Source organism: Rhinoderma darwinii, chromosome 8, assembly GCF_050947455.1.
Source record: "Rhinoderma darwinii isolate aRhiDar2 chromosome 8, aRhiDar2.hap1, whole genome shotgun sequence".
Lineage (NCBI taxonomy): Eukaryota > Metazoa > Chordata > Amphibia > Anura > Rhinodermatidae > Rhinoderma > Rhinoderma darwinii.
This window is the reverse complement of record NC_134694.1, coordinates 9,790,700-9,812,647: the sequence shown is the minus strand read 5'-3', so window position 1 is coordinate 9,812,647 and position 21,948 is coordinate 9,790,700. Positions and strand designations below refer to the sequence as shown.

The 21,948-nt window shown below is 45.8% G+C and overlaps 1 protein-coding gene and 1 long non-coding RNA gene across 2 annotated transcripts in view; one reads left to right on the top strand and one right to left on the bottom strand.

The window, feature by feature from the left end:
* KCND1 (potassium voltage-gated channel subfamily D member 1) overlaps positions 1-20,734 on the top strand; it is a 37,946-nt gene extending 17,212 nt beyond the window's left edge. The window contains exons 3-7 of the mRNA XM_075834998.1: positions 7,922-8,084; positions 8,845-8,928; positions 11,156-11,248; positions 12,348-12,580; positions 15,586-20,734. Coding sequence (XP_075691113.1) covers positions 7,922-8,084; positions 8,845-8,928; positions 11,156-11,248; positions 12,348-12,580; positions 15,586-15,787 — 775 coding nt within the window. The 3' untranslated portion in view covers positions 15,788-20,734. The remainder of the gene's footprint in view (positions 1-7,921; positions 8,085-8,844; positions 8,929-11,155; positions 11,249-12,347; positions 12,581-15,585) is intronic.
* The window catches only part of LOC142659173 (uncharacterized), a 20,824-nt gene continuing 859 nt past the window's right edge, over positions 1,984-21,948 (bottom strand). Inside the window, exons 2-3 of the long non-coding RNA XR_012850279.1 lie at positions 3,289-3,345; positions 1,984-2,216 (exon numbers count right to left, since the gene is read on the bottom strand). This is a non-coding gene — a long non-coding RNA (uncharacterized LOC142659173). The remainder of the gene's footprint in view (positions 2,217-3,288; positions 3,346-21,948) is intronic.

The window sequence follows — 21,948 nt, the reverse complement described above, 5'->3', positions numbered from 1 at the left end:
GAACAATGCGCTGCCGACATGATGATAATGTACGGGGACGAGTGATCGTAGTAATGATCGCTCGTCCTCATTCATAGCTCCGCGAGACAGGAGCAAACGAGTGCCGATCTGTCTCATTGATCGGCGCTCGTTTACACGGCTCACATCGGACCATGTAAGACACTTGTTCTAGTGTCCAGTGTCTGTAGATACGTTTGATAGAATTGCATTATGGTCGGGTCATATTGGGAGGTGTAGTATTTTATGTATAGATTATAATAGAATTGTATTTTGTCATGTTGGGGGTTGTAGTGTTCTGTATATAAAGTATAATAGAATTGTATTATTATCAGGTCCAGTGGTCTGTTCATATTGAGAGTGGTAGTGCTCTACGTATAGAGTATAATAGAATTGTATTATGGCATGTTGGGGGTTGTAGTGTTCTACGTATTGAGTATAACAAAATTGTATTATGGTCATGTCCAATGGTCGGGTCATGTTGGGGGTTGCAGTGTTCGACGTATATAGTGTAATAGAATGGTATTGGGGTTGGCCATGTTGAGAGATGTAGTGATCTATGCATAGAGTATAATAGAATTGTATTACGGTCATGTTGGGGGTTGTATGTATAGGGGATAATGGAAGTGTATTATATCTTGTTGGGGGTTGTAGTGTTCCATCTATAGAGTATAATATAATAAAATAGAATAGTATTATGGTCATGTCCAATGGTCAGGTCATGTTGGGAGTTGTAGTGATCTACGTATATAGTATAATAAAATAGAATATTATTATGGCCATGTCCAGTGGTCAGGTCATGTTGGGGGTTGTAGTATAGAATGAATATTTGAACTTATTCACCAGGATGCTAGGAGTTAATCTTATAACGACAGCTCTATATCTAGGCAGTGACTATTTCACATCCAGTAGTGCTCGGCTAGCAGTGACATTATGTGCTATCTACATCTTGTCATCTAATGTATTCTTATGTGACCTGACAGGATCACCCGGAGAGGAGCTCATCACTGACGCTGGCGGTTATACCAGATAACTAACCATTACTAGTAGCCCGGTGATCACTGACTTCAATGGAAGGTTGTTATATCTCTAGTCCAGTGTGGATAACGCCCATAGAGGATCCCTCAACGATGATGATGATGAGCACCTTTCTATTACATGGGAGATAAACGGTCATAGCGACTACACAGCAGGGATAATAACTCTGCTTTCCCAGAGTCCTGAATGTCAGTTATGCAGCGGGTGGAGAATGTTTGCATTACCTGGGAGATATGCCGTTCAGGTGTCTGGGAAAGCTGGGGCCAATCCCTGTAGGAGCTGTAATGTGGACTATGTTGGTTGTCAGAAAGCTTTCCCAGATACAGACAGTATAAGAAGCAGTGAAGTCGACTCAATAACTTATTCATTGTCTAATGAAAAGTATCAACTATCTGCTATACATAGTGCTTCAGTTTTTCACCATTTTTAAGATCTCTGATTGCGGTCAGCAAATGGAAACCTTTATTGTAAACATTCAGGTGCTGAACTCTGATAGTCAGTCAGTCATACATGCTTTTTGAGCATGTGATAAGGATTTAATTCACTGGCAGCAATCAGAGATCTAATACAGTGAGAAATGGAAACATACATACATAGATCCATGCAATGAATACACTTTTATTTACACAATAAAACCCCTTTAAAAGGGACCCATGAGGAAACCTTGGTTGTCCGTAAGCTCTAGTTGCACAAATCAATGTCATGGACCGGGACCCCCATCTAATACCCGAGCAGAGGAGCTGCAATAGGAAAGTGGACTATCCCTTTAAAAGTCGTCTTGAGCGCTTCCTTTCTGTAACTTCCATCTCTCCTGTATATCCTATCAGTCTAATATTGTTATCACAATACAAGAAATAGTTTAGATTTAGGCAATACTCACAATAGACATAGGGGGCACCATAACCCCTTTGTCACGTTTGGTACGGGGACCCACTGGGCCGTACCGCCTTAACGGTATGGCAGCTGGCCAACAGGACACAGGTAACAGTTCGTATAGGTGTACCTGTGGTAGCTTCAGAAAGTAGCGAGGCAGGCCCGGAAGGGACTTTGGCAGCAGGCAGGCACCAGGCTTGGTGTAACAGGACAGGCGAGGTACTCAGCGCAGCACGACTCCAACTCAATACGGTACTTGACCAGGACAGCACGGGATACAGGTTACACGGAGCATGGACCGGCGAACACTGGGAATTGGAAGACACTAGGAGACCATTTGGAGAGACAAACTAGGGTAAACGACAACAAAGCTCATACAAACTAGGGTAACGACAACAACGCTAAGGCAATGCAGGAAGGGGCTGGGCACCTCTTATAGTCCAAGGTGCTCACAGGCTAATTTTGTACTTTAACTCAGGTGCGCGCGCTGGCCATTTAAGAGCGGGCACGAGCATGCGCACGCACCCTAAGGGACCCGGCCGGAAGAAGCGGAAGTGAGTACTGGCGTCTCCTGAGGAGGAGATGGGGGCCAGCGCTCACAGATCCATGGCTGCGGCCATCAGGAGGTGAGTGAGTCTGACGGCCCGCAGCCATGGGCATGACACCCTTAGGATATGTTCACACGGCCTATTTACGGACGTAATTCGGGCGTTTTAACCCCCGAATTACGTCCGAAATTACGGCTTGAAAGCGTTGACAAACATCTGCCCATTGAAAGCAATGGGCTGACGTTTGTCTGTTCACACGAGGCGTATATTTACGTGCCGCTGTCAAAAGACGGCGCGTAAATAGACGCCCGCGTCAAAGAAATGTCATGTCACTTCTTCAGACGTAAATGGAGCCGTTTTCCATGGACTCCATGGAAAACCAGCTCCAGTTACGTCCGTAATGGACGCGGCGTTCAAGCGCTAGCACATGTCGTTACGGCTGAAATGACGGGGCTGTTTTCTCCTGGATACAGCCCCGTAATTTCGTCCGTTATGGACGCTGCCGTGTGAACATACCCTTATTGTGTAAAATAGACAATAAAAGACTAGACAAGCTGAGACCCTCAGAAAATGACTTACTGACTTCTATGGGGGAGTGTTGTGGGCATGCTCTGTGACATGTGCAGAGATCACTGTGCGGGTGGTAGAGGGAGGAGGGAAGAGGAGCCGTCCCCACCACTCAATGTAATTAATCAGGAATTCTTCAGACTCTAATTAATCATTTTTTCCCCTACCCCCATTTAATTGCTGAGCAGACGTTTATTCACGGCGTCTATATTCATGGCCTCATTACACGGAGGGTTGTCACAGCTTGTCATGTGACCGTACCTACCTCACAGAGTCATGACTTCATCTGATTGTGGTGTACTCCAAGTAGGCACAGGAGTGACTGTGGAAGAAGTAGAGAGAAGATTAATAGACATCGAGAGAGGACAGAAGACTCTACATACTTGTATGCAGCTTCTGTGTCCGAGTGACCAAAGACAGCTCTCCATAGCCTCTATAATGGCTGTCTCCAGGAGGAAGGGCAGCTCTGGAACACAAACTGCTGCTTTATCAAGGGAAGTTCTGTCAACAGAACAAGAACATCCAAGAGAACATGTTTTATTTTAAAACTTGCTGACAATAGATCGTAGGAGTATACAAAATGTCTATAACCCCCCCCCCCCCCCAGTTATTAAAGGAGTTATTCTTGAGTAATGGAAATTGAACTCCATATTATGTGCAGTTGGTTACACGGCTAGAAAAGCACGTCTGTATGAATATCTGTTTGCTATAGATATTGGGATCTTCTTGCTGGAAGCTAAGGATTGTGGGATTTTGCTCATTTTGTTGCTTGCCTGAGCCTGTCTGGTTGCATCGCCTGCTCTTTACTGATGTGCCTGGCAGGGTGAGTGGCACACACAGTCTAATGCGTCCTGTCATCTCTTAGGCATCTCATTTCCGCATGAACAAAAAGTTTAGTGACCATTGTTATAGTGCAAAAAGTTATGTTACTGTATGTGTCATGTTCTTTTAGGGTTAACCCTCCGCCAGGAGAAGGATGCACTTTAAACAGGGACATGCCCGCTAAACAGAGTACCCACTAAACAGAAACGGCGTTCCTTCTGGGGTGGTGATTGGCCATGAGCAGATGACTCTATTTTCCGAAGCCACTGCAAACAGCGCCCCCTGCTCTGGAGGACTCAGCATGACTTTGTAATACATTGTTCCCACTCATTTGAATTGGCACCATGTAATACCACATTTTTCCTTCAGTTGTGTAACCTCATGCAGCTCCCCCTCTTTAGCTGATCGTGAGGGGTTTCAGCTGCCAGACCTTCGGCGATCTGCTGATCTCCATTGGAGAAGGGGTTGTCCAGGTGCGATGACCCCTTTAAGCTGTTAAAATGTAAAATGGGTTTGCTATCAGAAAAACATGGCACCTTTTTTTAAGATACAGCACCACTCTGGTCCAGTGGATGTGCTTGGTATTGCAGTTCAGCCTCAAACAGCCACTGGACCAGAGTGGCGCTGTCTGAAGAAAAAAGCAGCCATGTATTTTTTTTATTCTATGTAACACTTTTAACATTCTTGACTGCGACCATTTAACCCTTCAATGGTAAGAGCGATGTAAGTAACTAGACCCATGGGAGGTCCACGGGTTGTACTACTATTCCCTGCGTGGTCGGCTGTGTGACGGCGGGGCTGGTAATTGGTTTCTCTGGAGGTTGTAGACTCAGATCCTCTGCCCTCAGTTTGTAGATAACTCGAGTCAGTTTTCTTAATCCCCGAGCGTTTAAATCTGCAGACGCGCTTCATATAAAATCATTTCACATTTGGCGGAGACCACAGGGGGGCGTTCTGATGGATTCTTTTGATGTACAGGGATTTTATTTGCAGGGGAAGCTGTTGATCTGTATGATGTGTCATCCTACGCGTCTTTATTCTCCCCCTAACCCTGACATTGTCCTTCACATGCCCCATTCTCAGTAACATCTTCACGTGACCGGTCACAAGATAAGCACATTCATCTCCTGAAATGCTCTGTGCTGCTCCTTCCATTTCCTGGCCCAATACCATACTGGCCCTGCCACATGCAGCCTTACCATCACTAACACTGTCTCCTGCAAAGATTAGCACACTCCTCCCCAAAATACTCTGTGCTGCTGGAGGAAACTTCTCCCCTGCCCGTTTGTGGTCACGCACATCTCTTTTCCCCTCTTTCCATTACTGGTTTGCCCCTTTGATATACTGCATTTTTCTCAATAGCACTGCCCCCTATAAGGCAAGCACACTCCTTCCTGAAATACCCTGTGCTGCTGTGAGGTCCTGCTTCTTTCCTCTGCCTATTTGTGGCCTCTCCCGTATTTCTTGCCCGTCTTCCCATCACAACACAGTTCCTGTTACCAGGGTTTTTTCTAGGTTTGCAAAATCTGAAACAGGGTCCCCACCTATAATGCCATTTATAATACGAGGGTCTTCTTATGTGGCAGCGGAATCTGTGGGCCCCCCTCAGGCTCCGGGTCTCGGTACAACTGCTACCTCTGCATCGTCTTTAGCTGCCCTCTGCCACATTCAGCCCTCTCTTCACTAATGCTGCCATCTATAAAATTCGCACACTGCTGCCTGAAATACTTTGTGCTGCTGTGAGACCATGCTCCTTTTGTGCCTGTCCTTGTCCTCCCATATCTCTCTTCCCCCTGTTCCTATCAGGACACTGCTCCATCACAAGTAGCCCTGTTCTGAATAAAGGCCCATTTACAAGTGCCGATGATCGGGCGATTTTCGATAGCTCGTTCCCGATCATTTCCCCTTGTTTTGTCGGCTGTTCGGCAGCACATCTCCCCAGGCAAAATGTGAGGATGAACGATCGTATGAACATCCATCCCATACTCCCGATCTTTGCTCCATGTAAATGGAGCTAAAGAACCGCAGATCGGTGATTGGCGCTCGTTACCAGCCAGGAAACCTCGCCGTGTAAAAGGACAATTACACCGCCACCTACAAGATACAGAATAGCTGCTCCAGAAGGAAGAAAACTGTCCCTCTAGTGCCACCTATAGGTGACTACTCTGTAAGTCAATGTCTGACCCCTTATGGTATGTGCACACACAAAATCCTAAACGTCTGAAAATACGCAGCGTTCAAGGGAAAACGGCTCCTGATTTTCAGACATCTTTTAAGCAAACTCGCGCTTTTCGCTGCGTTTTTTTACGGCCGTTTTTGGAGCTGTTTTTCTATAGAGTCAATGAACAACGTCTCAAGAAGTGACATGCACTTCTTTTTCGCGGGCGGTTTTTAATGCGGTCGCTTTTCAAAACGGCCGTGTAAAAACACGCCCCGTCGGAACAACAGCGTTTTTCCCATTGAAATCAATGGCCAGATGTTTGGAGGCGTTCTGCTTCCGACTTTTCTGCAGTTTTTCGGCCGTTAAGCCGTGTGAACAGACCCCAATAGAGCCTTGAAATATAACTCGGGTTAATATACAAACCAGAGACACCGATCTGTAGACAACGCAGTTTCAGAGTTATTGCTCCTCATCAGCACAGAGTGGGCTGAGATTTCTTCCTTCTCGAGAACAGCTATTTTGCATATTTTTCCCAGGGAGCATTGCCCTTAAGATTCCTTACCTGCTGTATCTCCACAATGAGAATCAGTACCTACCAAGATGAGCACACTCCTCCCTGAAATACTCTGTGCTTCTTTTTCTGCCTGCCACTTGTAGACCTGGCCTCATTAACATTGCCGCTTCTCCCTGAAATACTCTGTGCTCCTACCCCAGCTTGTCAGTACCCTCTTTTATAATCTTGCCTCCTAAAAGATGAGCATACTTCTCCCTGAAATACTCTGTGCTCCTTTCCCTGCCTGTCAGTGCCCTCCACACAGGTCAGGTGCTGCTGGTCTGAAATAGTCTTTGCTGCTGTGTATATCTGATTCCAGGCTGCTGCCTGTTCTTATCATTCGCTGTTCAGTGTCACTTTTCATTAATACATATTTTTTACACATCTTCTTGGATTGGTTGATGCCAAAAATAGATTTCTCTTTACTAATAAGAAAAAATGCTGATGATGAATGAGAGATCCCGGCAGGATAATTGGAAACCAGCTGTGCAGAGGACAACAGCGCCCCCACACAGTCAGGCTAAAGGAGGTACTGCAGTTACAACAGATAACATCCACTTCATGGTAAATGAATTTCAAAGCCTATAATTGCTTATGTGATATTGTAATATGAATGAATTTTATATTCTCGTTATGTTACAAGCACATTATACTTCTAAAGGGAATTTTCAGTCCCATGGAAATTAAACATCATTCCCACAGAAAAAATAAATCTTATTGTATCCCCATATGAACACCAAGATTATGTGCTTATTATTTTTTTACTAAATCTTTATAGCAGTCAGAGCTCTGTTTTTCTGATACAGAGCTCCAAATCCCCTGCATAGAAATAGAGCTAAATGGTAAAATTCTGGTATCTGAGGCCACCACTAGAGGGAGTTTATGAGCTTATTGCATACAACTTATACATTGAACGCACTTATAAAATAATATGCAGTCAGCTCCCCCTAGTGGTGACTACAGAAGGTCAAAATTATATTATTTAACCGCTTTCCGACTGATGATGAGTATACTCATCGTGACAAGTGTAGTTGTCGTGCTGGTCGCGCGCCCAATGTCACTGTGCCCGTTCAATCTGGTGCAGGGTATCACACACCTGCAGCCCCGCTATAACGCAGGAGCCTAGAGAAACCCTCGATGATCTCCGTTGTTTAACCCCTTATATGCCTCCATCAATGCTAATCCTGGCATATAAAGGAAGGGACTGAGGGGAGAACCCTGTGATGCTATCTGGGCCAATACCTTATAAGGGCAGACAGTCCAGGGTCCACTGAAGGACCCCAGGGCTGTTGGACCATATATTGCTCGTACTTGAGTATGTCCTAACAACTACCTTCTTATGGATCCCTTCCCCCCCCTCAGGTATGGAGACATGGTTCCAGACACCATAGCCGGAAAGATCTTTGGCTCCATCTGCTCCCTCAGTGGGGTGCTGGTTATTGCACTGCCAGTCCCGGTCATCGTATCCAATTTCAGCCGAATTTATCACCAAAACCAGAGAGCAGACAAGCGGCGGGCACAGCAAGTAAGATTGACTTCACTATATTGTTATCCCCATTGTATTCTCTACTGTGGCCCCATGGGTAATGGTCTAGCCTTGGTTGTATGAGATTAGGAAAAAAAAATGGCTGCTTTCTTCCAGAACAGCGCCTCTCTTGCCCATGGGCTATGTCTGGTATTACAGCTCAGGCCATTTAAATAAATGGGACTGAGCTGCAATACCAAACACAGCCTGTAGGCAAGAGTGGTGCTCTTTCTGGAATAAAGCAGCCATGTTTTTCTAATCTCATAAAACTTTTTTTAATGGGTTGTATGAAGACACTGTTTATATTTGGGGTGGAATTGCCCTTTAAAGGGTATTACAGGTTTTTTGGACATGGTAAGTAATTTTGCACGTCTTCTATCGCTGATTAAAATTACGTGGCTGTCAATCAACTCTGGTAGACGTTTTACTCAAGTCTTTTTGGAATTTCGTTACTTTTTGAAACTTGTAGTACCACTTTTCACCACTATGTCTTCAAATACTTTCCATAGATGTGAATACAACAGCGCCCCCCATGACCTAATTTAGCTGAAATACAAAAGCTCTGAGCAATAACTGAGGAAAGAAGCATTGCCAGTTATGTCCGTCCTTAGTCAGAATATCTATAGCACAACACTATGGACACATATGCTATACCCTATTAGTTTGGGGTAGGGCATGGGTGAGGGGCAGCGGGCAGGCCTCCTGTGGCAATAGTGAATGTATTAGCTATCCGCTCACTTGTTTTTTTTGCTTTTTTCAGAAAATCCGATTGGCCAGGATTAGGCTGGCAAAGAGTAACACAACCAACGCTTTCCTGCGCTACAAGGAGGACGGGGGCCTGTCGGTAAGGGCTGCTCTTGAACTGGCGACAGTAGGACGGGGAGGGGGTAGCCATAAAGGAACTTACCTAGGTGTCAGACAGCTGCAAGACAATAGCACGATTATTCCATAAGAACTAAAAGGGAGTCTTCACCTTTCTATGTATCTTGTATTGATCTTGAGTTACAAAGAGTTTTATACTCAAATCACACCCAGAGCTGCAATGACAATTCTGCTGGCTGTCACTTTAAATCCATCAACACTGCACTAATAGATACTCCTCCAATAGTTGGTATCCCATATTGGGATATCATGCTTTATGGGAGACTTTGTTATACTCTACATCAGGCTACTATACAGTGCTTGGTGTAAACGCTACATCTGGCACAATGCTTAGCAGCGGAGAATGTACAGATCCAGTAGGGGACAGCAAAATGTGCTCCGTATAACACTAAGAAGACCTGCTGCCTGATATCTCGTAGGAAACCAGCATGATTCTGAATGCAGCTCTGGATGTGACTAGAGTAAGGACTGTACAAGTTAAGTGCGGCAGGGTATTTGCATTTTTTAACATCTTTTTACAGTCTAAATCCACAATTAGTGTTAAGTAACTTTGTAAATGTTTTATTTACCTTGAACTGATCTTTAGTTACGGTAAATATTTTTTTATACTCCAATCACACCCAGAGCTGCAATGACAATTCTGCGGGCTTTCACTTTAAATCCTAATAGATGCTCAGCTAATAGCTGTAATCCCATAATGCATTTTACTCTGATACTATACATTATGGGAGATGGGGTTATATTCTACATCAGACTACAGAACAGTGCCTGGCAGGGGCGCAGCCATAAGCAGGTTCAGAGGTAGCAGCTGTGCCCTGGTGCCTGCAGAGGTCCGAAGGCCCCTCTGCCACATAAGAAGACACTAGAATGGCACATGGCAGGTGAGGGGCCCTGTTACAGACTGTTTGACATTGGGGCCCGGGAGCTTCAGGTTACGCCTTGGGTGCCTGGTGTATATACTACATCTGTCACAATGCATCACAGCAGAGCATGACCTATGTTTATCCACTAGGGGACAGTAGAATGCTCTCTGTACTGGCACCTAATAGGAAAACAGAAACATTCTGAATGCAGCTCTGGATGTGACTAGAGTAGAGCCCATACAAGGCAGGTAAAGCAAGGTATTTGCAAAGTTACTCAACATTTCATGTATTTTTTCACTGTGAAGTAATGTGCAGGAGTGGATCTATTCTTCATGGGAAAAATAATTGGAGAGATGTTGAAGGAATGATGTAGATGTGACATTGAGATTCCTTGAAGACTGCTCCGGCTGTGAATGAATCGAAGAAGACTTTCTGTGCGCGCTGCGTTTTTCTACTACGATATACTAGATGTTCTCAACATAAGTCCAGCACCTCCCCGAGCTGCAGCAACGAAAAATCAATAAGGAAGGATTCAGTAATGGGGACGGAATAAGGACAAGACGTTATATTGGCAGAAGAATGAGATATCAGTAAGGTGAAGGGATGTGGACGTGTCCCTGAGCAGAAATCAGAGCTTCCTTAGAGGTCACAGACTGACGAGGAGACGCGGAGACCTGGCGGCGAGACAAAGAACAGACTGAGGAAAGAAGAAGCTAGAAAATCAGGACAATACCAAATATACAGGACTTTAGGAAGATTAGGGTTAGGAGACCCCAACGTTGCGGGCCTATATCCTGTACACCAATGTTCTCCAGCTGTTGTGAAACTACAACTCCCAGCATGCCATGACAGCCGAAGGCTTTATTATTCCAGCCAAAGGCTGTCAGGGAATGCTGGGAATTGTAGTTTCATAACGGGTGGAGTGACGAATGTGGCTGACCCCTGCTGTAGGCCAATGTTCTCCAATCTGTGGCTCTCCAGCTGTTGTAAAACTACAACTCCCAGCATTGGAGACATCTGAGGTAGAAATATATATAGAAAATGAAACAAAAAGTTTAAAGGGTAACTAAACTTTTCAAAAACTTTTGACGTCAGAAGTTTTGATTGGTGGGGGTCCGAGCATTGAGACCCCCACCGATCGCTAAAACGAAGCGTCTAAAGTCTATGAGTCCGTACACCGCTCCGAGGGAAGCCGATCAACAATGAAGCGGCGCAGCACTCACCTGAGCGCTCCTGCCGCTTCGTTTTAGCGATCGGTGGGGGTCTGAGTGTTTTTAGAAGTTTAGATACACTATAATAAAAAATGTTTTGTCTGCTTCCTTCCAGGAGGACAGTGAAACGCGGGCCCTGTGCGTGAAGAACCGCTCAGCCTTTGAGCTCCAGCATCATCATCTTCTGCACTGTCTGGAGAAGACCACGGTAAGAATCTATGGACTGATGTATCATGAATACAAGGTTCTGCTATTACTGTGCTCCAGCAGGCGGCCCTCTTATGTCTCAAAGCTGAGAAATATCCATGATTCTAAGTCACGTTATAATTATTTCCATCATAGATAGTGATGGTATATCGCTAGGATACGCCATGCCTCGCTGATCGGTGGGGGTCCCTGCAGTCTGAGGTTGAAGGGGCTGCAGTTCTGCTTTATTGCTACGTTCCCTTTAAGGGTAACTAAACTTTTTAAAAACTTTTGACATGTCAGAAGTTTTCATCGGTGGATGTCCGAGGACTGAGACCCCCACCGATCACTAAAACGAAGCGGCTGAAGCGCTCGGGGTGAGCGCTGTGCTACTTTGTTTCTGATCGGAAAGCCACAGTACAGACTCCTAGACTTTCTATTGAGCCCGCACACCGCTCTGAGGAAAGACGATCAGAAACGAAGCGGCACAGCGCTCACCCGAGCGATTCTGACGCTTCTTTTTAGCGATCGATAGGAGTCTCAGTGCTCAAGCCCCCAACTATCAAAACTTCTGATATGTCACTATAACATGTCAAAAGTTTTTTAAAAGTTTAGTTACACTTTAAAAGTTTTTCCGTACACATCAGCGCCGCCGACTCCGCAGGGAACTGCAGCACGGCCCCATTTATTCGTGTGGGGCGGTAAGCAGTTCCCTGCGCAGCGGTTGGCCGGGAGCGCTGATGTGTAGGGGAAAACAGTGAAGGAGCCACATCGCTAAAGCAGCGCTGCAGCCCCTGTAATCTCAGACTGCAGAGACCCCCAGCGATCATGGAATGACCTAGTGATGTGCGATCACTTTCTGTGATCAGAATAATCCTAAACCCTCTACAACCCTCTCTTCCTTGTGAATTGTCCGGTAGGGGGTTGCTTCAAGCATGAGGATCACTATGGACACATATATATATAGATGAGCACGTAGTAGATATTACTGCTCCAGATCTCTAACCACCAGTGAGGTCTCCACCATGGCCAAGATCTGATGTCTTCACATTCCCGCGTTCATGATTGAGCTTTGAGCTTGTATTGCTGTCTCCTTCTCTCTTGTTCTTTCTTCTTCCCAGTGCCATGAATTTACAGATGAACATACCTACAGTGACGCGCTAATGACTGAGTCAATTGGGTACCGGACCAGCAGGAGCACCTCCGTCTCCTCCCAGCAGGGTCTAACAACGTCTTGCTGCCCACGACGAGCCAAGCGACGTGCCATACGACTTGCTAACTCCACTGTCTCCGTCAGTCGTGGCAGCATGCAAGAGCTGGATACCCTGCATGTACACAAGGGTCTCAGCCAGAGGTAAGCAGAAAGTGACTAGATGTCTACCACCATCATTGACCATCTACACCAGGGTCTCCACAACGGTCTACAGAACTAGAAATTGGATAGAAATGCTGCTACTACTTGTGTCAAGTGACTTCCTTTTCCCATATTTCTCAATGGAAATGGCACCTGACTATCCATTGACTTCTGTGGGGTGTGACTATGAGATGGTTCCCCATAATGGCAGTCAAAGTGCCCCATTAATAGTGCCAGAAGTGCCCTCGTAAACTGTTCCAGTCAGACAATGCCCTCATTAACAGTGCTAGCCAGAGAGTGCCCCCATAAACAGTGTCAGCCAGAGAGTGATACCAAAAACCGTGTTAGGCAGAGAGTGCACCCATAAACAGTTTCAGCCAGAGAATGCTCCATAAACAGTGTCAGCCAGAGAATGCTCCATAAACAGTGTCAGCCAGAGAATGCTCCATAAACAGTGTCAGCCAGAGAATGCTCCATAAACAGTGTCAGCCAGAGAATGCTCCATAAACAGTGTCAGCCAGAGAATGCTCCATAAACAGTGTCAGCCAGAGAATGCTCCATAAACAGTGTCAGCCAGAGAATGCTCCATAAACAGTGTCAGCCAGAGAATGCTCCATAAACAGTGTCAGCCAGAGAATGCTCCATAAACAGTGTCAGCCAGAGAATGCTCCATAAACAGTGTCAGCCAGAGAATGCTCCATAAACAGTGTCAGCCAGAGAATGCTCCATAAACAGTGTCAGCCAGAGAATGCTCCATAAACAGTGTCAGCCAGAGAATGCTCCATAAACAGTGTCAGCCAGAGAATGCTCCCATAAATAGTTCCAGCCAGGGAGTTCTCCTATAAACAGTGCCAGACAAAGAGTGCTCCCATAAACAGTGCCAGACAAAGAGTGCTCCCATAAACAGTGCCAGGCAAAGAGTGCTCCAATAAACAGTGCCAGGCAAAGAGTGCTCCCATAAACAGTGCCAGACAAAGAGTGCTCCCATAAGCAGTGCCAGACAAAGAGTGCTCCCATAAGCAGTGCCAGACAAAGAGTGCTCCCATAAGCAGTGCCAGACAAAGAGTGCTCCCATAAACAGTGCCAGACAAAGAGTGCTCCCATAAACAGTGCCAGACAAAGAGTGCTCCCATAAAGTGCCAGAGAGTGCTCCCATAAGCAGTGCCAGAGAGCGCTCATATACAGTATATATAAGTGCAGTATATCTAAATCCAGTATCAGGCAGTGTGATTTCAGCACTTACAATCTTTCTTGCTGCCCACAATAGTCACTGGCTGTTCCCGTATTGCACTTAATCTACCACATCATGTATCTTGTATGGCAGCAGTCTGTCAGGAGGCGGGGGAGGGATGACAAGTATTTACTCGGATAGACTGGAGACTGGCAGGTTGTGAAGTGAGTTGTCAGCACTTAAATAAAGGTGAAAAATGGACGGTCATTTCTGAAAAGAAGAATGAGCCGTATAATACCTGAGTGGTACTGTGATGTATGAGGCAGGGCAGGCGTGCTGCAGATTTAAAGATAAATGTTATCAGGTCCTCCGAAGTTTTAGTTCCTTTATATTTTTAGCATTATGCACAGGAGCCGCCACTACCAGGCAGGCAGCACTGCCGGGACTCTGGGGAAGCGACTGCCCGGGATCAAGCGTGCAACTAGACATAACTAGAGCTCTACTTCTACCCAAGGGGTATGCTCAAAGCAGATCTGAACAAATCCTAGCCTGGTCTGGGAGCCAGCAATGACACTAGTGACAGGTCTGCAGTGCAACCAGGAATGTATGACCCCGGCCTTATGCGCCACTGGAGGTTTCGCCCCCAATAGTCACACTAGAGCTCCCCTCGGTAGTTACAGCACTGCTCCCTCCCCCTCCAGTAGTAAAAATTGTGTCCAGCACGCTCTCTTTAGGGTATCCCCCACTAGTCACAGCAGCTCCTGCCCACTTCCCTAGTAGTCACAGCTGCCCCCGTCCACTTCTACTCCACAGTAGCCACATCAACCTTCTCCCCCAAAGTAGTCACAGCAGCCCCCCTTCCGTCCACTTCCACATCAGCCCTCTCCCCCTACTAGTCACAGCAGGACCACTTCTAATGATCACAGCAGGGCCACCCTCCTTCAGCAAGCAGTAACAGCAAGCTTTCCCTAGAACACCCCCACCATTAGTCACAGCAAAGTCTCCCCCAATCCCTCCCCTTCCCCATGTACTCGCCTCCTAGCGCCCTCTGCAGGTACGAAGCTACATACAAGCAGTCTGTACTCTGCTGAAAGCGATTAATGCTCTTGATGCCTAGCAGCCATGCATTCGCCGCTGCGGGTGAAAGCATTAGGAGCAGAATGCAAAACCCGGCCTACAGAATTGATTTTCTAACAGTATTAACTGCACGGCCCGGGTGTTTTATAATAAATTTATGGCTTAAATAAATACATGAATAATGAATACTCAGCACTTTGTGTTATTTTGGCCTCCGGATGAAGCAGGTTCCACTTTAATGTTCGGGGGGGGGGGGGGGGGGCGACGACTTATGAGCACCTCTGCTAGTACTGCAGCTTCTGGTGCCACCTATTGTTGCTACAGTATTCTTCCAGTTGGCGTCATTAGATGGCAGTCTTCAACTGTGGCATCATACTAGTGCAGTTGGAGCCGTTGCAAGATGCTGCTTCTCATATGTGCGAATCATCATCATCACCACGGTCGCACCCCATAGAAAGAATTTATGTTATAGGGATTGTCCAGGATTAGAAAAACATGGCTACTTATTTCCAAAAACAGCGCCACACTTGTCTACAGGTTGCATGTGGTATTGCGTTCCCTTAAATGGAGCGGAGCTGCAATACCAGACACCACCCTTGGATAGGTGTGGCACGGTTTTTGAAAGAAAGCAGCCATGTGTTTCTAATCTTGGACACCCCCTTTAAATGTCAGATTTAATGCAAAATACAAGATAATATTCCGCTTCACTTGTGTGTTTCATTTGGTTCTGTCTTCTCTCTTTTGCACTTCGGTTTAGTCGCTCCAGTCTCAATGCCAAAACCCACGGGAACCTGAAGCTTAATTGTGAGACATCGGATCTAACGGCGGCGATTATCAGCATCCCGACGCCGCCTGGCAACACTCCAGATGAGCCCTCGTCACCAAACGCTGGCATTATGAGGAATTCCAGCGTCACCGCCAGATACTACCAGGAGACTGTCAGGATTTCCAGCTTGTAGGGTCTGGTATACCCCGGGAACGAGAGACGTCTCCAAACACACTGTGACACCACACGGACACAGAACACTTCACATCAACCATATATACCAGACAATCAACCCATCTCCACGTGGACAGCAGAACCGATGCAAAAGCCATCATCAAAATACACGTCCTGACAACAAAGTCCGCTGCTACTGCGCAGCCACACTAAAAACACCACAAACACCTCCATTCAAAACAGCACAACTTTAATCGTCCCCATTGTCCATTACATCTACACGACACCCTTCATTCATGGTACCAGAATGAAAGAGTTAAAGGAAACGGGCATATTAAAAGCACATATAAATTGGAGGGGGTAGTTATGACGGGCAGGAGGGCTTCCGATGCTTCATATGGAGGCACCAGGCTGGGCAGGGCTTCCTCCGGGGCTATACCCGACCACCATGCAGTAAAAGGAGAGTGACAACCAGTTACAGTAACGGCGGTCACTTCTTTTTAGCCACCCAGCAGTGATCCCGGGTGGGGGGGAAGGACCCCCGAAGAAGGTGAGGCATGGCAGTGCAGGGGTCATTCATACTGCATGAGCTGAGACACTCCATAGACCGGACCGTGGCGTGGCGTGGAGTTTTCATTTGCAAAATCTTTGTTGTGTATCATCCACTTTCCCCAAACCCCTAATCTTCGAATTTTATTCTCTTACCACATCAAGAACGGTCAAGACAGGTAATGGGGTATCAGAAGGTTCACAGGTTCTGATGGTCAGGTTATGGGGTAACTTAGAGTGTCAGGCAATGACGCATCAGAACCTTTACAGACTCTGAAGGTCATGTTATGGGGAAATTTAGAACCTTCACAGATACAGTGTCAAGACAGGCAATGGGGTGTCTGAAGCTTTACAGGTTCTGGTGGTCAGGTTATGGGGTAACTTAGAACCTTCACAGATACAGTGTCAAGACAGGCAATGGGGTGTCTGAAGCGTTACAGGTTCTGAAGGTCCGGTTATGGGGTAACTTAGAACCCCCTGAAGGTCTGGAGAGGGGGTAGGTCATCGCGTCAACAAATATAAGGCTTAAAGGATTTAGGTAAGAAGGTTTCTTCATCGTCATCATCATCAATCATTCTACATACACTCATATTTCTTCTCCTCCACACCAGGAGCAAATATGACTTTTTATAGTAGGCCTGCCAATAAGAACTTTCATAGGAACCAATAAAAAAAAAAAGTCCAAAAGTTAGGCAAGGTTCAAGGTTATTTGGCTTCCTGGGATTAGTAGAGCCCTATCCTTACGTCACGTCCTCTGCGCTCCACCATCCATATATACACTATATACTCTCACACCTTGGTTCCCACTGGACAGACAATTCTGTAGTCTAGAGTAATGCACAAATGAGAGGAAATCTATGCACATATTATTCTATATACATATATCGCTGGGGGATGGGGTCCTTGCGTTTAGAACTGAGACACATTGCACATATCTGTGTACAGACCTGTAGATAACTATACAGTACACTTCTATAGGGGGTCGGGGCAATGTATAATGTCTACATGCACAGAGCTATGTACAGTATATTTATGCACAGCCTTGTATATAGACCTACACGTAGGCACAGCCCCGTATAGATGGGTCGTCACAGCCATGTATGCCGAGCCCTGTGCATTGTATATGTTGATATGTATGTGTATATATAGGTACAGCATGTATGTGTGTATATATATGTACAGCACTGTATAAATGGAGGGGCAATGTGTTCCAGGGTCTACGATGCAGAGCAGGTCAATGTGTCGGATAGGCGACTATGCATAATAAAGCAGGGTGGTGGGCCGCAACCCCCTACCAGGAAAGGGAATGAATCAGTAAGAGCTTTTGACTCAGGGACACACAGATTTTCTTCTTCCTTTCTCGTCGGCCATCATGTCTAAGGCCTTGCAACCAGTGACCACTGCATGCCACCAGCCCCACTGTGCCGCCTGCCCACCGCCTGCAAGGACATTACGGAGGTGACAGCCAGAATGTGACGGCGAGGAGCGCACCCCTTGACCCCCTTTTTTTTTTTTTGTGCGATTCTTGCTGAGGTATGATGTTCATTGTGCGATTGTTGTACAATCATTGTGAGGCCAAAAGACGGCAAAATCAGGTCGCACATGTAAGTCTGTGGTAATACGGTGGGGTGATGCCAGGGTGGGTGGTGACGGCGCCATCTGCAGGCTCGCAATGGGCATTACAAGGGCCGTTCTATGCATGTTGTGACTTTCATATATGCACATGTGGGCACAATTCACACACAGCCATATGTGAGGGTGTCGGGGGGGATGTATGGGTATTATGAGCTTGACTGGGCACCGTTCTAGGTGCCTGTCCACATGGTCCTGATGTACAAGACCTTGGGCGAATATTTGGATTGTGTTTTTTTTCATTGTATTGCTTCTAGATAGAGTATTACACAGACTGTTATATAAGCCTATGTGTGTTCTAACAGCGGGGTCACGTAATATCAAGCTCCGTACAGGTCCATACACTACAGTCCTCTCTACCTGTACAACCGCCATCGTCTCTCTATAGAGCTTCGCTGCTCCTATCACTGGTATCTGCAGATCGTTGCTCTAGATATCTGCTGGACGTTGCGCTCACTGTCTATAGTCTCAGCAGAATTTTACTTTCCCTGTCTAGAATATCGCTCACCATGTCAATGGTTTCGGCAGATTGTCCCTTACGTAATTTATACCTGCAGAGCATTGCTTCCCTCTGTCCATACTATTTGCAGACTGTCTAGAATATTGCTCACTCTGTCCATTGAAGCTTGATTGGCCTACATCTGCAGAGCATTGCTTCCTCTGAATACCATTGCTCACCATGTCCAAAGTATCTGCAGACCCTTACTCTTAGGGGGGATTCACACGAACGTGTATTGGGTCCGTGCGGGCCGCGTGGTTTTCACGCGCCACGCACAGACCAATACAAGTCTATGGGGCAGTACAGACAGTCCGTGCTTTTTGCGCAGCGTTTGTCCGCTGCGCAAAAAGCGCGACATGCTCAATATCTCCGCGTATTTCGCGCATCACGCACCCATTGAAGTCAATGGGTGCGTGAAAACCACGCAGGTCGCACGGAAGCACTTCCGTGCGAACCGACTGAAACAGCGCACGAGCTGTCAAAAGGATGAATGTAAACAGAAAAGCACCACGTGCTTTTCTGTTTCCAAACATCCAAACGGAGTGTCTTTGAGATGAGCGAACCCGGACAACCGAACCGAACTTCACCGGGTTAGGCCGAACTCGGCAAAAAAAATTCCGGTACGCGACGTCAGGAGATAGTCACTGTCCAGGGTGCTGAAAGAGTTAAACTGTTTCAGCACCATGGACAGTGACTTACGATCCCAATATACATGAACCTGTAAAAAAAAAAACGAAGTTCTGACTTACCGATAACTCCCGGCTTCTTCCTCCAGTCTGACCTCCCGGGATGACAATTCAGTCCAAGTGACAGCTACAGCCAATCACAGGCCAAGCACAGGCTGCAGCGGTCACATGGACTGCCGCGTCATCCAGGGAGGTGGGGCCCGATGTCAAGAGAGGCGCGTCACCAAGGACGCGTCACCAAGGCAACGGCCGGGAGGGAAGTTCTCGGTAAGTACGAACTTTTTCTTTTTTTTAACAGGTTTCTCGATATTGTGTTCGGCATTCACTGATGAGGGTGCTGAAAGAGTTACTGCCGATCAGTTAGCTCTTTCAGCACCCTGGACAGTGACGGGCGTCGACTAGCGAATCATACACGGATGACACACGCAGCTGTCAAGTGTTTTTTGCGCGCGCAAAACGCTGCGTTGTTTGCGCGCGCAAAAACGCAACGTTCGTCTGAATCTGCCCTTAGGGTAGGAACACACTAGGCGTGTTCAGGGCGGATATGCTGCGTCAAGCTGCAGAGCATACCCGCCATGAATACCGCAGGGAATGCCGTACGAAAAACCACACCATATTGTGGTGCATTTTTTCAAGCGGAAATTCTGCTGCGGAAAGCAGCGCCGTAAAAAAAAAAAATGGTCATACTTACCCCCTCCCTCTCTTCTGTGCGTAGTCAGGCCTCCTGGGAGGACGTTGCAGGCCATGAAACGTCATCCCAGAAGGCCAGACAGGAGAAGAAGCAGGGAACTCTGGGAAAGAATAACTTTTTTCTTCTTATTTACGATTTTTGCGGCGGAATCACTGCGAATACGCCGAAAATGTTGCAACACACACCTCTATAAGGATTCCTATTTTCAGGACCCTCATCTAATAGCCAGAGTGAAGAACAGCTTTAAAGTGCGTCTCTCGCTCTGGAGGACCCGACACATCCCAGCATTACATTGTTTTCAATGAGAACAGTGTAATGCTTCATTAACTCCTGTAGAGGCGCTGCAGGGAAACTGAACACGCTTCTGGATTCACTCACCGATTACTACTAAACACTGGGGGTCCCAGCAGCAGGACACATTGTGATCATCTGATCATCGGGGACCCATCTTAAGTGTTACCTGCCATTCTAAAAATCCGTCCAAGGTATAAAGGAAAAAGGTAGATCACAATATTTACAGACATTTTTCGAGTACATGAAAATGTAGTATTTGAAGCTATTATATGCGGGTGTTTACGTCACGTTAGACATAACATAAGGACATAAAGAAGCCATAGACCGGCAATGTTGAAGGGAGCAGAACTGCCCAAAATCGACAGCACACATAGAATGGCCGACCAATAGATCCTTAAAGCAACATGTTCAGATTTAGTTTCCTTGATCTACCTAAAGCCATGGACACAGTGAGCAGCAACCTCATCCAATCCGCCGATTGTTCCTGTCCTCCAAATAATGGACTCGCTTAGAGCAGTTGTCACAATTTTGTCTTCCATGCATGTTAATCGTCTGACAGTCGTCACCTTCATAGGGTGGTGTTGGGGAGGGGGGATATTTTAGACTGCATCTCATTTGTCCTTTTAAATTGATTATTTTGATGATAAGGAATCAAAATAAAAAAACTTTAAAAAAACCAAATTGAAGTGTATTAATGTGTTATTATTAATTATGATTGTCAGCACTCTACCGCTGAGATAAGAACAGATCCCATATTATATATCAGACAGCACTCTACTGCGGAGATATAAGAACAGATCCCATATTATATGATCAGACCGCACTCTACTGCTGAGATATAAGAACAGATCCCATATTATATATCAGACAGCACTCTACTGCTGAGATATAAGAACAGATCCCATATTATATGATCACTCTACTGCTGAGATATAAGAACAGATCCCATATTATATGATTAGACAGCACTCTACTGCGGAGATATAAAAACAGATCCCATATTATATGATCAGACCGCACTCTACTGCTGAGATATAAGAACAGATCCCATATTATATAATCAGACAGCACTCTACTGCTGAGATATAAGAACAGATCCCATATTATATGATTAGACAGCACTCTACTGCTGAGATATAAGAACAGATCCCATATTATATAATCAGACAGCACTCTACTGCTGAGATATAAAAACAGATCCCATATTATATGATTAGACAGCACTCTACTGCTGAGATATAAGAACAGATCCCATATTATATGATTAGACAGCACTCTACTGCTGAGATATAAGAGCAGATCCCATATTATATAATCAGACAGCACTCTACTGCTGAGATATAAGAACAGATCCCATATTATATGATCAGACAGCACTCTACTGCTGAGATATAAAAACAGATCCCATATTATATGATTAGACAGCACTCTACTGCTGAGATATAAGAACAGATCCCATATTATATAATCAGACAGCACTCTACTGCTGAGATATAAAAACAGATCCCATATTATATGATTAGACAGCACTCTACTGCTGAGATATAAGAACAGATCCCATATTATATAATCAGACAGCACTCTACTGCTGAGATATAAAAACAGATCCCATATTATATGATTAGACAGCACTCTACTGCTGAGATATAAGAGCAGATCCCATATTATATAATCAGACAGCACTCTACTGCTGAGATATAAGAACAGATCCCATATTATATATCAGACAGCACTCTACTGCTGAGATATAAGAACAGATCCCATATTATATGATCACTCTACTGCTGAGATATAAGAACAGATCCCATATTATATATCAGACAGCACTC